We start from the raw sequence: 22,433 nt of genomic DNA on the forward strand, positions 1-22,433 counted from the left end.
CTTGATGATACAGTTGTGGGGTCCTATTTAAGAGCCGTTACCACTGACAAGATTAGGCCAGTAAAAAGAGCCTCCAATCAATGCACATTAATCCCGTGTTTACTCTACACAACATGAATAGTCAACACAACATCTCAAAGTCATTTGTTTTAGGAAGGATGCCTATTGTTTTTAAAATTTTTATCATCCATTTGTAATTTGTATCTTAACTTAATCTCACAGCAGAGTTTGTCTGATATAATAGAATGGGTAGAATGGGTAGCCTAATACAGTAGTCTTCAATCACAGCTTCCACCGTTGTAAAACGTATGGTCCTCCACGTATTGTCAACCATTAATTCTTGACTGTGTGAGTGATGCTTTTGGTAGCCATGGAAACCTGATTCACCGAAACCTGATTCACCCCCGCCTCTCTCTCCCCGGCCAGTCCTCCTCTCTCCATCCACTGAAAAGCTCTTAACTTTGCGCATGTACGGCCAAACTGAACATTGCATCGACTCCAAGATGGCGTTAACACGTCTGGCTTGCATTCTGGTCCTCCTCTCAACTCACTGTAAGTAAATGCATGAGGACCACGCTTGATTTCCCTAGCTCAGATACATTCTGGACGTGACATTCGCTATTGTTATTCGGAATTAGCTACTTTGACATTTTCGAGCTACAATGTGATCTGCGTTAGGATATAACCTAAGTGATTCTTCCTGACCTAACTAAACTCAGAAAACTAGCTATAGTCAACCAGCTATCGTGTTATTCACGGATGATGTTCTGATTAAATGGAGATATATTAATGTATAAAGGAAGCAATCGAAGACCAGAAGTAGGAAATCGTTTGGTAACGCACGAGGCTCAAGCGTTGGAATGTTTGATCCGTCGCGAGCCTGACAGTGCACCGTTATTTGTATGGCATTTGGAGGCATGTCTAGCTTCTCGAACTCTTCAGAGATAGAAAGCCCCGCAAACTGCTCTACATACAGTTAGTTATCGACAGCGCATGTTTATTTGCTACAAACTTTACATTATGAAATAGCAAGAAGATATAAAATGTATAAATTATTTTAGAGGCGTGTTGTTTCAACGGGATGAGTCGAGTCCCTTTTGTCCGTCTTACTTTCAAAAGTTGTCAACTATCAATTCAACTCTAAATGTGTTATTGTGTTGAATAAATACGTATTTGATAGTAACATAGGTTTTCTCAAACGTTTTTTTTAACGTGTTTGAATTGTGGTTGATAAAAGTTCAGACTGGCAATATTCAGTGATGCGAGATAGCGTTTTTCCCATTCGGGAATAAAGACAGTCCGCGGGAGGAGCCTGCCTGAAAGCAGCATGCAGCGCGCTTTGCAAGCGTTGAGAACTCATTGAAGATCGGTTCTAAAACGTTGATTTGTAACTTTTTATTAGCCATCTCAGATCAAGCGATTTGTCTCTGCACCTGGCCAAATTGTGGCGTTTTTTCATGTTTTGATTGGGCTATGTTTCTGAAAGGGTATGATGCAATTTGTTCCGGAAAAGTGTTCCCACGTGTTTTAGACAGCTCATGCATGGTCAGATCCTCCTCGGAAAGAACGTTTAATCATTATGTTGACATTTTAGAATTATGTTTGTATCAACTTTCACAACTGTTGTCATTGATGCTTAATGAAACAAAATAGAACTCAGATTAAGAAAAAATTTAACCAGAATATTTAGAATTGTTCCCAAATGGCTCCTAATAGCCTGTAGCAGGTGTTATAGTATAGCCTATGTCAAATTGATATTGTGTGTATTGTAATGAGAAGTATAATCACAAAAGTTAATGATAACTAAGGTAAGGCTACTCGCATACACAATAAATAAGACTAGATCATAGCAGGATGCTATTAAACAGCACCACATGTGATAGACTGGTGGTGCTCATTTGCTTTGATTGAGCAAGGGCTTGACTTAACTGTTTTCCTGGTGTTCTTTAAGCCTGGTTGAACCCTTCATGATGACAGACACACACAAGAAAGGGGGGGGGGGGGGGGGGGGGGGGGGGGCAGACCTCATTGTGCCTTCAACCCCTCTGATCATCCAAGTGTGTGGATTGGCTTAATTCTATGTGGATTTAATTAGGAATAGCAAGAAGGCTGCTTCCTAATATGTTGCTGATGTCTTTTTCTGTTGCTCTGGATTTAGGCCTACTGACAATCTGTTTTAGTGTGATTTAGTGGTGTATTATTTTACAGCTTATCCAGTTGTTATTGTCTGTAGGCTATATAGTAAGACCTGGTTGACCCTGATTGTTGTTGGAAATACTGTTTACCACAACTATAGTTCTGAAAGAAAAACATAATTAAACATTTCTGAGGAAAACAACTTTAATCAGCTTTGTACATTTAAACACTTTTTAATTGATTTTTGTTGCTTGAATCTAAAATTAATTAGATCTCTTGCTATGCATATTCTTTAATTTGTTTTAGGCTAACTCATCATTGGCTTGTTTGTTCATTGTCAAATAACTGTTTTGATCTCATGTCATGTTTATATATATTTTGAATAGTTATAAGAAATGTAGCTATTGTGTATGTATCCATCACAGATCTTAGAGAACAGGCTGATATTTCACTGTTGGATTTACATAAGTTGTTTTACATCAAATTTCCTAAGAAAGGTGTAAGCACTCAGGAACGCATTTTGCCTGAGTACTCCTGCCAATACTTAGAAGTGCCAAGATATGTGGGAGCTGAACAATGCTCTAAGTGGAAAAGTGCCAAGCCAATATAAACGTTGATCTTTCCTTGATAGGAAAAAGCGCCTGGGCAAAACAACCTATTAGGTCCAGTCACTCCTATTTGAAGTTCGAAAATTATCGTTTTCTAAAATGCAAGTTTGTACATTGATTGCAATAAAACATGTTTCCAGTCTGAATAAATGTGAAAGAAACATGCATTACAATCTACCATGTATTTCTTAAAAGCATGGTTGTGGCAAATGTTATTTCAGACTTGATAAATGACCTTTTAGCAAATAAGTGGCTACTCGTGGAGGCTTGGCCAACTGAAATGATTGACTCTGGTCTAGTTCTTTTTTTGCTCTATGGCAGCTCACAGAAAGTCTGCTTAAGCCTTATGCCTCTTTGGGTGAGAAGAGAAGTCCCTTATTTGAGGAGATAATGTAAGTATTGAATTAAGGCGTCCGAGTGCTTTCCAGCCAAAACAGTTTGGAACAGTTTGTGCGTATACTATGATGACATTTTGTGATGTTTTGGACTTTGGCAATGTTTTTTTTCGGCTGTTTAGGCACACAACATTTTTTCTCGAGGCAAACCGAAGACAGTAGCCGAAGTAAAACCGAAGATGGTAGCCAAAGTCTCCGTCCCCCCTCGCCGGTGATTGGTCAAAAGTAGGGATTATTCAATGAAGTGCCTGTTGTCATTCAACGAGAGACGACGTCCTTATGCACATTTTTTCACTTGAGAAATACTGCACCAGACATCCTAGTCAAATGCAAAATTGCACTACAATTTTTTTAATTTAACCAGGCAAATCAGTTAAGAACAAATTCTTCTTTACAACGAAGACCTACTCCTGCCAAACCCGGACGACGCTGGGCAAATTGTTCGCCGCCCTATGGGACTCCCAATCACAGCCGGATGTGATGCAGCCTGGATTCGAACCAGATACTGCAGTGAGATGCAGTGTCTTAGACCACTGCGCCACTCGGGAGCCCTTAGATCTCTTCAAAACCATTAACTCAAGAAATCTGTCATTCATTTTATCTTAGATTAATTCAGACTATTGTGAGAAAATGTATACTGGCTACGGCGTCTCAAAATTGACAAACAGTACTATTGCTGCTTTTTTTCTTTTCAAGCGATGGTATTTTAAGGGAGTATGCGAGCGCACCCGTTCGGTTCTGCTAGCTGAGCCCGGCTAGGCGCCACCCGAACTGAAGCATGCTGACGACTTTAAGCACTACAAGCATCCATTTAAACAAGTGCCAGATGACAGGTGCTTTCTTCATTGTCTGAAATGTGTGACATTACTGGGGTAGGCAGGAGTTAGTGAGCCCCAGGGAAAGTGCAGTTAGTTCTTCCCCCAGGAGGTTGCTTGTTATCAGGTGCTTCCCCTCCCACCCACAGCTTGTGAGCAAATGTTTGGAGCACTCCTTAAATGGCATGCTGGACCCTTCCCGGCGAGTCACATCCAGCTTGATATTTTAGTGGAAAGACAGTAAATGGCAGGGAAAAAGGGAATAGCACGCTCTGAGAGGAGTTGCTGCCCACTCAGCACTCATTTGTTTAAAAAGTTAAGAGTTATTCCCAACAGACAGAGGTTGTGTGAGAATGGTAGACCCACTGTCCATTTAAACTAGCACGGTATCCATTTCCTGTAATAAGGCTTGCAGCTCTAGCCTACATTTCTATTTTGCATGTAAAGCGGTTTACAGTTGACCTATTCTTGGGTTAGGTTTTGACAACAATCTGAAATGTAATTTTGAATTATGTGATGTGCACGAAACATGCAGATTAATTTCAGCATTTAGAAGTTATACTCAAGTTGAAGCTAATCCATGGACAACAACAAGATGATAACTGCGCTACAAAGGTCTATGCGTGGGATAAAAGGCAGCGCAGCAAATACCTCCTACACTGGAATGGCCTGAAACAGCTGAGCAGGAGTGGGTGGAGGTGTTTGGTGTGAATGCATGGGTGACCAGAAATATCTGTGGCGTCCCTCCCAAACCTCAGACGCCGTATGTTAGCACATATGGCATTCTGAATCAAAAGCATACGGAGGGGGGGGGGGACATTCTAATGTACAGAGAATTACAATACCTCTCCCACTCAACAACAACGTCAGCAAGACAAAAGAGCTGATCGTGGACTACAGGAAACGGCGGGCCGAGCATGCTCCCCATCCACATCAACAGGACTGTAGTGGAGCAGGTTGAGAGCTTCAAGTTCCTCGGTGTCCACATCCCTAAGGAATTAACATGGTCCACACACACCAACACAGTCGTGAAGAAGGCACGACATGGGACCTAAGATCCTCAAAAAGTTCAACAGCTGCACCTTTGAGAGCATCTTGACTGGCTGCATCACCGCTTGGTACGGCAACTGCTTGGCATCCTACCGCAAGGCGCTACAGAGGGTGGTGTGTACAGCCCAGTACATCACTGGGTCCGAACTCCCTGCCATTCAGGACCTCTATACCAGGTGGTGTCAGATGAAGGCCCTAAAAAATGTTAAATACTCCAGCCACCCAAGTCATAGACTGATCTCTTGCTACTGCAAAGCAAGTGGTACAAATCCATCAAATCTGGAACCAACAGGACCCTGAACAGCTTCTAGCGCCAAGCCGTAATACTACTAAATAGTTAACCAAATAGCTACCCGGACAATCTGCATGGACCCCCCCCCCCCTTTTGACTCATACGCTGCTGCTACTGTTTATTATCTATCCTGTTGCCTAGTCACTTTATCCCTACCTATATGTACATATCTACTTCAATTACCTCGTACCCCTGCACATCGACTCGGTACTGGTACCTGTGTATATAGCCAAGTTATTGTTTCTCATTGTGTATTTATTCCTCATATTATTCTCTTTCTATAATTTTTTTGAAAATGTCTCTCTTTTATTATTGGGAAGAGCCTGTAAGTAAGCATTTCACTGTTATTCTACACCTGTTGTTTACGAAGCAAGCATGTGACAAATACAATTAGATTTGATTGACCTGTTTTGCTAAGAGATAGAAGGAAACACCTGCGGATAAATTGGGCTTAATGAAAATGAAAGGGGAGTTAACTAAGAAAGAAAGCATAACAGTTGTGTTAGCTGGAGGAGTTACACATAAAAGCTGGATAAAAAAATTGAATGGTCTTTCATGAGATACAAATCCACATGAACTTCACACAAAGAGCTTGAAAGGTTATTGAAGTCGGCGCTATCATGCTTTAAAAAAAAATCTCCTCTTGGTAAGTAGTGGCAGATGCTGAGGGGAAAGTTGAAAATGACATGCTTACTGTGCGCTCCAGGAATGGCAAGCATGTACATTCTTCACATGTCAATAAGACTATCATGTGGAAGAAGCGCTGATAAAAAGAATAGGCCTAGTGCCTGGCTGTATAAACTGAAGTACTGGCCAAACCCCACCATAAATATATATATATATACAGTACCAGTCAATAGATTGGACACACCTACTTATTCAAGGGTTTTTCTTTATTATTACTATTTTCTACATTGTGTGCCAAGAGTATGTAAAGCTGTCATCAAGGTAAAGGGTGGCTACTTTGAAGAATCTCAAATATAAAATATATTTAGATTTGTTTAACACTTTTTTTTGGTTTCTACATGATTCCATATGTGTTATTTCATATTTTTTTATGTCTTCACTATTATTCTACAATGTAGAAAATAGTAAAAATAAAGAAAAATCCTTGAATTAGTAGGTGTGTCCAAACTTGACTGGTACTGTAGGCCTCAATGTAGTTTCATGGAATTTCTCTTTCTTGCACTTTTGTCTGTCGTGAGATATGTCAACATTACGTCTGGAAGAGATATTTCCCCTTGTCTATAGCAGGCTGTTTGATTTATTAAGACATTATTATGTTTATTCTGTGTCTGCGGGATAATCTTTGACATTCTCTTCAATCGGCTGTCTGAGCAGTGCATGGCTGATTTCCTGTTTGGGAAATCTGTGGTCGCATGATCCCTAGGGGAGGAAGCACCAGAGGATTTTTACTCCCTGTGTTCAGTCACTGGATTCAGATAGAGCCAGCACATCAACAGGTCAGGAGGAACCGCCATCGATCACACAATGGGATGCTGTCAAATTGGTGAAATTATTACAGAATAATTGATGACAGTCCTCAGATAATGAAGTGAATGCTGCTGAAGAACTGCCTGTCTGAAAAGGCAAGGGAAGGCTGAGCTACATGCTGGGAGTCATAGCCAGATAATCGCTTTGGATTCCTCCTCTATTTACCATACTGTTACAAAGGCAATTACTCTCTCTATAAATAGCCAGATGCCAGAATCATGAGACACCCTCAGGTGTTTGAACACTGTTTATTCCAAAGCATTGGGCTTGTAATCAAGCAACTCTAAATATATGATTCAACTTGAAACATATGCATAGTGCTGACATGTAAACCATAATATAACTACTATAGAAACTATTGGCATTATCAGACAGAATTGAAGATTTTGAAAATAGATTTGAATCATATTAGAAATTCCACTTGACCAAAAAAATCATTCATCAAAGACACATTGACGACAACTGGCTAGCTTCAGCGCCATCATCACTGCTTTTCTACCCTCCTGAAAATGCAATTTGGCTCTTTCAGAGAGAGCGGTGTTTGGCCCCGAAAACAAGTCTATCACCAACAGCTAAGCTGACAGTCAAAACACTCTCCTTCCTGTGAATTGTAGGTGTGACGACGACTCCAATCCCTTAGAGCAGTGTTCTTAAGTGTCTTATATGAAGGGCATACGACACCAGAATTGTAATAAAAAAAATACATTCCAATCATTTTGTTGACCGTAACTAATCCACGCTGAGGCGTTCTCTTGATGTAGTGCCTTACCCAAAAAGGTCAGTGTGCAAGAGCCATGGTTGTACGGCCTCCAAGGAGGGATGTGCAATTCTTGCGCTATAAGACCTGGCAAAAATGTTTGTGTTCATCCAAAGGGAGTGTTGGGAGTTTACTGTGACTTCTCTTTATGTTTCTATCCAAGGTAATTGGCCCAGATGCTTTATCCACCCAGTGACACATTTGCCACAAATTATTCATCATCAGGGAGAAATCCTTCTTTACGACCATCTCAAGCTCAGGAAATGTACAGTAGTCTACTGCAGACTACCATCCCATCGCAAATGAGATTTTTGATCAGATTTGGTCCATCAAAGTTTGGTATTACACAGTTTTCGTAATTTTGTCCAGAGGTTCTTATTCACAGGGCTCGACATTCAGGTACAGGCCAATGGCAACTGGCATACATACAGTGGCAAGTCAAATTCAAAGATTTGTAACCTTTTTAAGCACTTCATTCTAATTCAATTACCAAATTTCTATGAATTGTTTTAATAGACTATAGGAAAAAAAAACTCTCAAATGTATGCATTACCACTAGGGTTGCGAAGGGTCAGAAACTTTCAGGGAAATCTTCTATGGGAAATTAAGCCCCGGAATTTGGGGAATTTTGCTTAAATTCATTAAAAAAAGCTAGCTTATAACAGTGACCCTTTTTTTGTGGGATACACACAAGGAAATTCTAGATCTTGTGGTATATTTTGGTTAAACTATCCCCAATTCAATGGAATTGCAACGCTCTGCATGCACAGTGCATTCTTCCATCACATGTGCAGTGATCTCTGCAAGTGCACAGCTGATTCTCAAGATCTTGCACACTAATGAGATGCTATTGAGCCCACACTACTACACTGTCTGAGCCAAGGAATACATGCTTTCTGGTAAGTTTTGATTACAATACTGGGTGGGGTGAATATATTTTATTTGACATGCATGATTTTTTGTTAACTAGTAAATAGTAGCCTACAGCAAAGTGTGTTTAAATCATTTCTAACATGTTAACAATTTCTGATAGTGTTTGCTACCATGTGGGTTTTAGTTTGCTTGAGCCTGCTAACTGAGGGGTGTTAATTCACCAGCTTCCAAACATGTTTCACTTTAAAACATTTATTTTACAAAGTAGTTGTTTAATCTAACTACTTTACTATTAATCTGTACATGGAAGTGTATATTCTTACTCGTTTATTTTCTAATCTTTACAGGAAAATGCCACGGTGTGGATGTGTGGAGACATTTCACTGCAGCTAATGTAGAAGGAAAAGCTGTGTACATTTGCAAATACTGTGCTAAATCATATGTGAAGAATGCAACAAAGATGCAGAATCATCTGGCCGAGTGCATAAAGTTCCCTTAGCACTCACAACAAGCAACCACTGACAAATGTCCCTCTAGTTCTTTACAAATCAAATCAAATTCTATTTGTCACATACACATGGTTAGCAGATGTTAATGCGAGTGTAGCGAAATGCTTGTGCTTCTAGTTCCGACAATGTAGTAATAACCAACAAGTAATCTAGCTAACAATTCCAAAACTACTACCTTATAGACACAAGTGTAAGGGGATAAAGAATATGTACATAAAGATATATGAATGAGTGATGGTACAGAGCGGCATAGGCAAGACACAGTAGATGGTATTGAGTGCAGTATATACATATGAGATGAGTATGTAAACAAGTGGCATAGTTAACGTGGCTAGTGATACATGTATTACATAAGGATGCAGTAGATGATATAGAGTACAGTATATACATATACATATGAGATTAATAATGTAGGGTATGTAAACATTATATTAGGTAGCATTGTTTAAAGTGGCTAGTGATATATTTTACATAATTTCCCATCAATTCCCATTATTAAAGTGGCTGGAGTTGAGTCAGTTTGTTGGCAGCAGCCACTCAATGTTAGTGGTGGCTGTTTAACAGTCTGATGGCCTTGAGATAGAAGCTGTTTTTCAGTCTCTCGGTCCCAGCTTTGATGCACCTGTACTGACCTCACCTTCTGGATGATAGCGGGGTGAACAGGCAGTGGCTCGGGTGGTTGTTGTCCTTCATGATCTTTATGGCCTTCCTGTGACATTGGGTGGTGTAGGTGTCCTGGAGGGCAAGTAGTTTGCCCCCGGTGATGCGTTGTGCAGACCTCACTACCCTCTGGAGAGCCTTACGGTTGTGGGCGGAGCAGTTGCCGTACCAGGCCGTGATACAGTCCGACAGGATGCTCTCGATTGTGCATCTGTAGAAGTTTGTGAGTGCTTTTGGTGACAAGACGAATTTCTTCAGCCTCCTGAGGTTGAAGAGGCGCTGCTGCGCCTTCTTCACGATGCCGTCTGTGTGGGTTGACCAATTCAGTTTCTCTGTGATGTGTACGCCGAGGAACTTAAAACTTACTACCCTCTCCACTACTGTTCCATCGATGTGGATAGGGGGGTGTTCCCTCTGCTGTTTCCTGAAGTCCACAATCATCTCCTTAGTTTTGTTGACGTTGAGTGTGAGGTTATTTTCCTGACACCACACTCCGAGGGCCCTCACCTCCTCCCTGTAGGCCGTCTCGTCGTTGTTGGTAATCAAGCCTACCACTGTTGTGTCATCTGCAAACTTGATGATTGAGTTGGAGGCGTGCGTGGCCACGCAGTCGTGGGTGAACAGGGAGTACAGGAGAGGGCTCAGAACGCACCCTTGTGGGGCCCCAGTGTTGAGGATCAGCGGGGTGGAGATGTTGTTGCCTACCCTCACCACCTGGGGGCGGCCCGTCAGGAAGTCCAGTACCCAGTTGCACAGGGCGGGGTCGAGACCCAGGGTCTCGAGCTTGATGACGAGCTTGGAGTTCACTATGGTGTTAAATGCCGAGCTGTAGTCGATGAACAGCATTCTCACATAGGTATTCCTCTTGTCCAGATGGGTTAGGGCAGTGTGCAGTGTGGTTGAGATTGCATCGTCTGTGGACCTATTTGGGCGGTAAGCAAATTGGAGTGGGTCTAGGGTGTCAGGTAGGGTGGAGGTGATATGGTCCTTGACTAGTCTCTCAAAGCACTTCATGATGACGGAAGTGAGTGCTACGGGGCGGTAGTTGTTTAGCTCAGTTACCTTAGCTTTCTTGGGAACAGGAACAATGGTGGCCCTCTTGAAGCATGTGGGAACAACAGACTGGGACAGGGATTGATTGAATATGTCCGTAAACACACCAGCCAGCTGGTCTGCGCATGCTCTGAGGGCGCGGCTGGGGATGCCGTCTGGGCCTGCAGCCTTGCGAGGGTTGACATGTTTAAATGTTTTCCTCACGTCGGCTGCAGTGAAGGAGAGTCCGCATGTTTTAGTTGCGGGCCGTGTCAGTGGCACTGTATTGTCCTCAAAGTGGGCAAAAAAGTTATTTAGTCTGCCTGGGAGCAAGACATCCTGGTCCGTGACGGGGCTGGTTTTCTTTCTGTAATCCGTGATTGACTGTAGACCCTGCCACATACCTCTTGTGTCTGAGCCGTTGAATTGAGATTCTACTTTGTCTCTATACTGACGCTTAGCTTGTTTGATTGCCTTGCGGAGGGAATAGTTACACTGTTTGTATTCCGTCATGTTTCCGGTCACCTTGCCCTGATTAAAAGCAGTGGTTCGCAGGTGAAAATAATGAATCAGACACCTTATCGATAGCAACAGCTCATGGTCCTCCTGGAATCAGATGTTTTTTTGACTCAATGGAGGAACGTAGTCAGAGAAATGCTGATGAATGTTTTGCTCAAGCTGTGTATACAACAGGTTCACCTCTGATGCTCACAGGCAATGTGAGTTGGAAGATATTTCTGAATGGTTTTCGCCCAGCATACACCCCTCCAACCAGACATGCTTAATCTACTAATTTGCTGGATGCAGAGTTCAACAGAGTTCAAGTGAAGGACAAGCAAATCATAGAGAAAGCAGACTGTATTGCAATCATCTCTGATGGGTGGTTGAATGTTCGTGGGCAAGGAATAATTAACTACATAATCTCATCAGCCACCTGGTGGAAAGGACTTGGATGTGGATCTGAGGCCCTTTCCCCTGTTGCCTCCATCATCCTCCAAATCCCACCAACATCATCCGCCTCAGAGCTGTCTGATTTTCAAAGTAGGCAATTACATCATAACTGAATTGCACATTGCACATATTCAACCAACAGATTGAACTTTTTAAATACCTGGTTTGCATACCCATTCTTGCCTTACCATTTACTGGTAGAGATCATAACTCCATGCAACAACCAGCTGTTTTAGATCTGCATGCTCTCTCTGCCCGACAGATATAGGCCTACTATATGAGTACGGCGTGTTGGTGAATAAATAACCGAGAAAAACGAAATAACAGCTTTGGGAATCTGTTTTTTTAATCAATTATATAGCCTAGATTAAAAATCGCATTATTACCATATTCTTTTTACTGGCCCAAGTGGGCCACTGATTGGCCCAGAGAGTTTCCAAAATCTCCCCGGGCCAGTGGGCAGCCCTGTATATCGAGCCCTGTATTTGGGCAGCTGATAAGTAGGCCTATAACCTACAACTACAGTACAGTTTCCAATTGAATATGGATGCGTTTGTAAATTCACTCTGGTTGTCTACCCCGATTTCAGAGCACTCTCGTCTGAGTGTGCCAGAGTTCAGAATAACTGATGAATTTACGAACCCTCAACACCCGTTGAATATGGCCTGTGTCAGTTAACGTCGGCAAAAAAGCATACTTCAATTGTTGCCAGCAGCACGGTTACAGTCACCAATGATCTGGATAACATGAAAACACATAAAATAGTGATAACATAAAATGGTCAGAGTGAGATTTTACTCTCATTTGTGTCTGGAAGTAGCTAGCCAACGTTAGCCAGTTGGCTTGACGACCGTTGTGAGCCCAGAGCGCTCTGAACGCTCAGAGAGTGAAACGCTCTGAATTTACGAACTGACAATCTGGCAACTCTCTGAATTTACGAGCGCACTCTAAGCACACTCTGGCACTCCAGATTGAATTTACAAACACACACTATATTTCACATTATAAACTGGGTGGTTCGAGCCCTGAATGCTGATTGGCTGACAGCCATGGTTTATCAGACCATATACCACGGGTGTGACAAAACATGTATTTTTACTGCTCTAATTACATTGGTAACCAGTTTATAATAGAAATAAGGTACCTCGGGGGTTTGTGGTATATGGCCAATATACCACGGCTAAGGGCTGTGTCCTACCACTCCGTGACGCTTCATGCATAAGAACAGCCCTTAGCCGTGGTATATTGGCCATATACCACACCTCCTCGGGCCTTATTGCTTAAATAATGCCTATCTCCATTAAATGTTAAAATGATGGTGAATAGGCGACAGCGAACAGACAAAGCTACAAGAAAATATTGATGATTTGTGTTAAACAAAGGAAGGCCTTATTAGAATCAATAGCCTTTTTCTTTTTTTTACTGTTGAAAATCCACCATTAGCATCAGACTTGCAATGTTAATTTAGCTGACTGGTCAGATAGTGTTGGAAGATTGTAACCAGACCATATGGTGTCCGGGCATTAGGGCTAACACTTAGGGGCTACAGTATTAACTGGCACACTTAGGGGCTACTGTATTAACTGGTACACTTAGGGGCTACTGTATTAACTGGTACACTTAGGGGCTACAGTATTAACTGGTAAAAAGGATGATTTGATGCGGCAGGTATGCCGCAATGTAACTCAGCAAGTATGACCTCAGTAATGACTTTGTCCTATTAATGCTCTTAACACGGATACTCTTTATATTACAGTATGCTAGTTACCTAGTACTTACTTAGAAATTACATGGTGAAATGGTAATAAATAATCAATAATAGCTTAATAACTTTGTTTGGTTTATTTGGGATTCATTGAAAAAAGCACCAGCATTTGGGCCCAGGTAATAGTGTTTTGAAGTATTGCTTTATTTGAATTATGGACCAAAAGTATTAATTGTCATCACATAATTTCATTAGTACATACCAGGTAAATATAGACAGAAACAGGACTGTAAGTATAGCCAGTAATAATATCTTCACGATGGCTTTCAACTGACCTAGTCTGGAGCACATCCATTAAAACCTCATCAGTTAAGTGGGGAAAAAAGCCTGAGAAAAGTGTTCGGACAGAGTATATATACAGTAAATACTTAATGAGCACTGACATGTTTGATTTCCAGCGACATTAATGGCATTTTCTAATCCTGTCAGTATGTATCACAGGGACGTAGGCGACCCATGTTTTCAGGTTTGCCATGAGTTGTGCATGAGAACACGGTAGAAGCCCAGATACAGTATGCACACAGTACAGCTGCCACACGTGTGTGAGTGCATACCTTGGGTAAGTAAGTGCCTGAGATATTTTTCGACATGCCAGAAATTGTTGACGAGTTTGTACCATGGTGGCCCTCGACTGAGCTCCGGTACAGGGTGTATATTCTGTAGTATTTGCCTGTCAACCATGTTACAGCAAGCTATAGAAAAATAATAACAATTTGGGTGATTTTCATTGTGACAACAGAGCTTTGGCTGACATTTGTCATGTCTGTAACCGGATGCTGGACAAGGCCGCAGCCTCAGAGCTGGAGAAAGAGGGTTTAATCAGTCATGTGTGAAGCTTGCTTAAGAGTCCATTTTAGTAGCAGAGCTTATGTGGGCTGATAAGGGTGCTTGCCTGAACTGGTGACATTGGCAAGTAAAAAAAAAAAAGACAGACGCATGGAAGTGCACAGTCATTTGGATACATTTTCATAAACACTGCTGCATCAGCCAGGGATGAGGAGGGGAAAGAAAAAGCGAATAGGAGTGAAGAAAGTAGACAACTGTCATCAAATGTGTCACATTTAGCTCAGGCATTTCCCGATTTCTAAAGCAAGAAGGTTGTAATTAAACTAAATTGTTCTAATGTGAACTGCAACGGAGACATCCCAAAATGACCACGCTATCTCATCTGCCATTTCCTCCTGATAGTCGCACTTCCCGAGTTGAACATGTTTACACAATGGTCATGATCAATGCTTACAAGATTACCTTAAAAGGAGCCACCAAGACCTTGGAAGGGTTTTACACAGGCAGAATAATCAGACAGTATTATTGGAGGGGATTATGTGGCTTAAAAGAGATCCTCACAACGTGGAAAGATACCACAACAAAGATACTGGTACATTCACCATAGATAGCCATGTAGGTTGGACACGAGAAGAGTAACGCTGGAAGGAATTCAAGACCACTAGATGAACGTCTGAGATATAGAAATGACGACTTCTTGTGAGCAAAGCAACATGGGAGGTGAGACAAAAGACAGATTCAATTTGTCCCTCTTAAAACCCCTTTTTTCCTTTGTTTGTTGAAGCGCGAAGGCCCCCAAACTTTCCCCTTAACCTATTTGTTGTTGTATGTGTCGAATTGCTACGCTTTATCTTGGCCAGGTCGCAGTTGCAAATGAGAACTTGTTCTCAACTAGCCTACCTGGTTAAATAAAGGTTAAATAAAAATTAAAAAAAAATAAAAATCCCAATAGAAGCAACAATAATGCTTTTGAAGTCAGTATTACAATAGATTGTGATATAAAATGGCATATTTTCTAGTTCTACTCCACTGGAATAATATTCCTTTCTAAAATCAATGCTCTATATCATTGATTGATTATAAGACCCTCTATGCACGAATGCACATTTCACACACAGTCACAATTATCTGCAAGCTGTACAGGATCATTCTGTCATATCCTCCCCATTTCCTTATAGTCTCTGCATGGATTAAAGCTAAGATTAATATAGAACTTCGGATTCGTCCATCCACCCACTGGTTTCCATTGCAGACTTGAGTTGCCCTGAATCCCTGACACAATTGTGTTGTGACTTGTCAGACCCATGTTGAGTCAGTCTGCAGGCCTATATAGGCTTATTAAATCCCAAAATGTCATCAGTTGTGAGATTGTTATTGGTTGAAATAACACCCCTCACTGTACAAACCCCGATCTTCAAACAAAGACTGCCTGCATTGCAAGGTAGCATATTGATAACAAACCATGAAATTAAATACTTTTGAGAGATATATCCTGACAGTCCTGTAAAATCAGATTAACATACTATGACCCTGATGGAACATCTGGTCAACCTGCAACAATAGAGTTAAGACACTGAGCTGATAGCAGTAATAGAGAAAGAAAAGAGTCAAATGTCTTCAGGGGCTTGACCAGTGTTCTTCATTTCCAGTATGCACTGCTGGTATGATGAAGACGTGACTTCTAGTCTTTCCCGAAAGAACAATGCGAGCACAGCTGTGCGTCTCCTGAAATATTCAACGCATAAAACAGCAGAGAGAAGGACTAGAGCACACGCATCATTTATTGATTGAATAAATAAGAACGGTAGAAAACACAAGAACAAAAGCTTTTTACGCAGGACGAGTTATGTTAGCGCTCACACGGGGCCTCAAAAAGTGTGTCTGTTGGATGAAAAGAGGAAAAACTAAAGTTTCTCGCCCCCCAAAAGTTGAACCGCAGCTTCCTCGGACTCTTCCATTCTGTCAAATCAAATCACATTTTATTTGTCACATACACATGGTTAGCAGATGTTAATGCGAGTGTAGCGAAATGCTTGTGCTTCTAGTTCCGACAATGCAGTAATAACCAACGAGTAATCTATCTAACTATCCGGTTTGAGCCACAATAAGGATCTTATGGGTTTGTGCATTTTCACCACACTTTCAGAGGGAATCTACAGTATATCTCTTGGCTGACGAGTCCCTTTTAAACAGCCTCCTGCTCAGTGTAATTAATTCCCCGCACTGATGGTCATTCATGCGGAACTGGCCAACCATGCAGTTTTATTTCAGATCATCAACACTCAGGATCATCCCTCATATGTCCGTGGGCAGCATCCCGTGGTTTCAGGGAGATTGTTAGTGCAATGTTTTGAGACCGACCTCCGTTGTGCTGGGAATGACAGAGCTTGGAAGGCCTCGTGGAAGGCCTTGTGATTAAGCATATATCTACAGGAGGCCCCAGATTTGAGCAATGAAGGTAGTGTAGAGTACTGTATGTACAGTAGGTTAAACATACTGATACCCACTCAATTTGACTTTTTTCCTCTCAGTTTAGCTGGGCGCTTGACTAGAGATCAGGCAGCAGTTGGCCAATCAGTTGGAGACATCACTTATCGGCCGTGAGGCTACTGTAATTGCAGGTGCAAAGAGTCCATCAGAATCTGGACATTCAAATCAAATCAAATTTTAATTGTCACATGCTTCGTAAACAACAGGTGTAGGCTAACAGGGAAATGCTTACTTACGGGCTCTTCCCAACAATGCATAATACAATATACAAATAAATAATCATATTTGAAAAAATAAATAAAAAGAATACTCAGAGCAATATGCAGACCAGTGGCACTCCCCAGTAATTGATATTCTCAATTACTGGGGATATTCTCCTCAGTGTGACTAATGAGCTTGACCATAATTATTTCCCATTAAAGGGCAATTTCCCCCCCCCCCCCCCCCCCCTCGGTTAGCTGAGTCATGCTACAATTACTCAGCTAGTACTGTAATAATAGGTTAAACTGTATCATTAAAGTGTATCTGCAAAGGAATTCTCCATTGCATGAGACACAGAAGATGAGAACAAGCATAGCAAGAAACCCTCAGACAGTTGATTGCTCTCATTGGTTGGGAGGTTGGGTTATGTACACACCTCAGCGGTGCACTGCACATCTGTATAGTGAATAAATAATGAGGATTACCTGCGGGTTTAGAAAGGTCCAGATCTTTTTTGTGACTCTGTCTTGACATGTAAACAATGCTTAATCTGCCAACTATATCATTCAGTCTTTCAGATCTTCAGGGAAAGGCATACTGTTTATTTAAAGAAGTCCCTACCAGGCAACTGTGCCAGAATTTCACGTTTGTATGCGACTTTAATCTTGATGTTTCCCCCTTTTTCCTCCGTTATGTTTGAGGCTAAACATAAAGGAGGGCTACTGACGGTGGAGCACTTTTGTTTATCAAACAGAACACCACAGAGGACTTACGTTTGATGTAAGCAAAGACCTGGCAGGTGACAAAGGTCAACAGCTGTCCTCTATTCTTGCCATGAAAGCACTTCCGTGGCTGACCATTGTGTCCCAACATCCAGGTTGCATTGTAACATTGTACAGTATGTCTTACTTCCTGTAACGGCATGCGAGTGATTGCATTTCTAGCGTTAAAGCCAGCCATGGAATGGGGGGCACGGAGCGCTCAGCGGTTTTGCTATGCAGCACGTTTATCCGGCATTCCCCATAGAAACCTGTGGGGAATTCCTCCCGAGCAGGTGATGGAAATGGGTATTGTAGGGAAGGTCAGTGGTAACATTCCCTGTCCTGCTCCTCAGACGGCCTATGCTAACTATTTCAGTCTGGAGTATGCCTTTGTGTTGTTCTGAAGGACTGCTCACTGGGTCAGTCGCTGGGATTGCTCACCGGGGAATTGCGCACTTTGAAGTCTCAAGTCTTTTTTGTTATATGAGAGCATTGTGTTAGTGTCTAGTCTGGAAATGGTTCTGAAATAGTCTTGATTTATTAAGTTATGTACCTTATGCTGTGGAATTTGGGAGACTTTAGAGTTTGGAGAGTGGGTGGTAAGAACGCTTTTTCCACCAGAAAAGTCAGAACACAGAAATTCTGGGACGTCAATTTGGGCTGTCCCTGAAAAAATAAAAACACTTAATCGACAGTCATCTGTTCTTTCGACCAATCAATTGGTCAAAATGTTTAAATGTGCATTTTTCCATATACTGTATAACACACCCTATATGTAGACTACTGAGCTTGTCTGATGCTTTAAGCACTGCATTCAAAAAATTAAGACACAAATGACTAAAGAGGGAGCCAGAGATAAATATAGCCTAAGCAGAAGAAGAAAAAAAACTGTTCCTGATCCTCTTCCTCCCGCTTCCCACTGCTGCTGGTCTTTGCAGATTGTGCCATTACTCTCCTGAAGTCGCTGGTAATAGGCTATGCCAGTGGTCGGCAACCTTTTCCATTTGGAGTGCCAAGTAATCTACACACACTACCTCATAATGACGAAGCAAAAACAGTTTAAAAAAAACATTTTTGCAAATGTATTAAAAATAAAAAAACAGATACCTTGTTTACATAAGTATTCAGACCCTTTGCTATGAGACTCGAAATTGAGCTCAGGTTCATCCTGTTTCCATTGGTCATCTTTGAGCTGTTTCTACAACTTGATTGGAGTCCACCTGTGGTAAATTCAATTCATTGGACATGATTTGGAAAGGCACACACCAGTCTATATAAGGTCCCACAGTTGACAGTGCATGTCAGAGCAAAAACCAAGCCCAGAGGTTGAAGGAATTGTCTGTAGAGCTCCAAGACTGGATTGTTTCGAGGGAAAAGATTGGGGAGGGGTACCAAAAAATGCCTGCAGCATTGAAGGTCCCCAAGAACACAGTGGCCTCCATCATTCTTAAGTGGAAGAAGTTTGGAACCACCAAGACTCTACCTAGGGCTGGCTGCTCGGCCAAACTGAGCAATCGGGGGAGAAGGGCCTTGATCAGGGAGGTGAACAAGAACCCGATGGTCACTCTGACAGAGCTCCAGAGATTCTCTGTGGAGATTGGAGAACCTTCTAGAAGGACAACCATCTCCGCAGCACTCTACCAATCAGGCCTTTATGGTAGAGCGGCCAGACGGAGACCTCTCCTCAGTAAAAGGCACATGACAGCCCTCTTGAATTATCCCCAACGGCACCCAAAGGACTTGCACACCATGAGAAACAATATTCTCTGGTCTGATGAAACCAAGATTGAACTCTTTAGCCTGAATGCCAAGTGTCACATTTGGAAGAAACCTGACACTATCCCTAAGGTGAAGCATGGTGGTGGCAGCATCATGCTGTGGGGATGTTTTTCAGCGGCAGGGACTGGGAGACTAATCAGACTAATCGAGTGAAAGATGAACAGAGAGAAGTACAGAGACATCCTCGATAAAAACCTGCTCCAGAGCACTCAGGACCTCAGACTGAGGTGAAGGCTCACCTTCCAACAGGACAACAATCCTAAGCACACAGGCAAGACAACGTAGGAGAGGCTTTGGGTCAAGTCTCTGAATGTCCTTAGGTGGCCCAGCCAGAGCCTGGACTTGAACCTGATCGAACATCTCTGGATAGACCTGAAAATAGCTGTGCAGCGACACTCCCCATCCAACCTGACAGAGCTTGAGAGGATCTGCTGAGAAGAATGGGAGAAACTCCCCAAATACAGGTGTGCCAAGCTTGTAGCGTCATACCCAAGAAGACTCAAAGCTGTAATCGGTGCCAAAGGTGCTTCAACAAAGTACTGAGTAAAAGGTGCTTTGTCATTGTGGGGTATTGTGTGTAGCTTGAGGGAAAAAACTAACAATCAAATCAAATCAAATGTTATTTGTCACATACACATGGTTAGCAGGTGTTTATGCGAGTGTAGCGAAATGCTTGTGCTTCTAGTTCCGACAATGCAGTAGTAACCAACAAGTTATCTAACCTAACAATTCCACAACTACTACCTTATACACACAAGTGTAAAGGGATAAATAATATGTACATAAAGATATATGAATGAGTGATGGTACAGAATGGCATAGGCAAGGTGCAGTAGATGGTATAGAGTACAGTATATACATATGAGATGAGTAATGTAGGGTATGTAAACAAAGTGGCATAGTTTAAAGTGGCTAGTGGTACATGTATTACATAAAGATGGCAAGATGCAGTAGATGATAAAGTACAGTATATACATATGAGATGAGTAATGTAGGGTATGTAAACAAAGTGGCGTAGTTTAAAGTGGTTAGTGATACATGTATTACATAAAGAAGGCAAGATGCAGTAGATGATATAGAGTACAGTATATACATACACATATGAGATGAGTAGTGTAGGGTATGTAAACATTATATTAAGTGGCATTGTTTAAAGTAGCTAGTGATACATTTTTTTCCCATCAATTTCCATTATTAATCAATGTTAGAATAAGGCTGTAATGTAACAATGTGGAAAAATTCAAGGGGTCTGAATACTTTCCGAATGCACTGTAAAGCCAACAAATAAAAATATTGCATCCCGCAGGTAAATATCCTGATGAAAATAAATATCCTATAAATCACATTGGCTACACATGGCCTGTCTGCAACAAACTGGAAACATTGTATTAACTTGGTCCTGCCCGAAGCTCATGATAGCAAACTTGCAACATTTAATAAAATATTCAGGGTCCTCAGAGTTTCCCAGTGAGCTCCGGACAGACAGACACAGCTGTAGGATGTGAAAGGGATAAAAAGTCATCAGGTAGGCCCCTTTTATGCTGAGTGGTAGTCAAAAGGGAGAGAGCTGGAAATATTTTTTTAAATAGGCTACGTTGAGGAACTATTGTCATGCTCAATGGATGTAAAAACAGACTGTTGACTTGCTGTTTGAAGCGAAGAAAAAAATACTTTGAGAAGCTCTGCAGTGATGGTGAGTTAAGACCATCAGCAATAGTATCAGATCTCCAAATGGGCACATTTGTAGGCCTACATTTGCGAGCCGGCCAGGTAGACTAGTCCTACTTTTATATGCGTAATCAGGTGTGTGTCCTTAATCAAGATTGACAGGAGCGCTCCAAGCAAAAGCCAATGAATAAATTGAGAACTCCTAAATGAAATGAAAAAAACAAGCGTAGCCTAGGTTCTGCACTCTGCAAAGGTGTCCACTCCTACAATGACCACGATAAAACTAAAAATATGTTGAATGCATTTACAGAAATGACTGTAACCAAATAAATGTTGCAGATTAGAAGTTATGTGAATTAACTGTAAATGTACTACTGGTGTGCCAAACTTGCGGCCTCCAATGGATTAGTCCACTCAGACAGGCATGAATCCGACATGTCTCGTGTGCCATCATTTTGTTTTTATACACTTGCCACTGCTCGACAAAAAAAAATCTCGACCAACAGTCTATCAACCAAACAATTGACCAGTTGACTAAATGGGGTCAGCTGTGATGTCAATAAACATGAAAATACAAACCCTACTGTAGTGAAGACTTTAACATTTACTACATAGAATATATCACAGCAGAGCAATGTATTTGCCTCAGCAAGGCACTTGAATCAGCTTTTTATATGGGTATTCACACTAACAAGCGAGGATTCTAAAAAAGGGACAGTAAACACAATAACGGGGGAAGTTATGATTGTTGTCATTACTTGACCTTGTCCTGGAAGGACTTTCTCCCACTGAAAGTCTATGAGTAGAGTGTGGGTGCGTTTTAAAAAGGGACCCTTGTCCCTGTCCACACTTGTCAAAACATCTGCATCACCTGTGACCGGTTGTCCCCACTGTGTCAAATGCTTTGGGTGACCTCACATTCTACACTCCTCCGCACTCACTCCACATTAACTGCTTACTAAGGAACAATGAAATAGGCCAGAACTGCTGCCTACAGCATTTCACAAAATATATAACATTATTTATTGAGTCCAGGTCTACTTAAAATCTGGTCAAAATATATATTCTTAGCTGAAGCAGTATATAACTTGTATGGCCGCTAAGTCCCTCAGTCGATAGTAGTGATTGTGGACAGCTCCCCACCGGAATAAAAGTGTTGACACTACTATTTTGTCAGTAAATAATAAGTTAAAAAGAAAACAAGCAAAGTCTGAATAGTATGAATGCCTCAGACAATGTTTAGGTAGCCTACATCTTCCAACCTCTCCTCATGCTAGTTGTTTTCTGAGTACAGTCGTTCATAACACTCAATCATTTTCAGGAGTCTATTCATGGGTCATTCATCAAAATGGGTTTTGTTGCCAGGACCCATTTTTCATTGAGCACTATCCTGCATGACCAGCATATTTTA

The 22,433-nt window shown here is 41.6% G+C and overlaps 1 protein-coding gene across 1 annotated transcript in view; it reads left to right on the forward strand.

The window, feature by feature from the left end:
• The first annotated feature begins 440 nt into the window (after positions 1-440).
• Positions 441-22,433, forward strand: part of LOC109892862 (junctional adhesion molecule C-like) — a 54,725-nt gene continuing 32,732 nt past the window's right edge. Inside the window, exon 1 of the mRNA XM_020485704.2 lies at positions 441-552. Within this exon, the coding sequence (XP_020341293.1) occupies positions 468-552 (85 nt within the window). The 5' untranslated portion in view covers positions 441-467. The remainder of the gene's footprint in view (positions 553-22,433) is intronic.

This window comes from Oncorhynchus kisutch, linkage group LG6 (assembly GCF_002021735.2).
Source record: "Oncorhynchus kisutch isolate 150728-3 linkage group LG6, Okis_V2, whole genome shotgun sequence".
Lineage (NCBI taxonomy): Eukaryota > Metazoa > Chordata > Actinopteri > Salmoniformes > Salmonidae > Oncorhynchus > Oncorhynchus kisutch.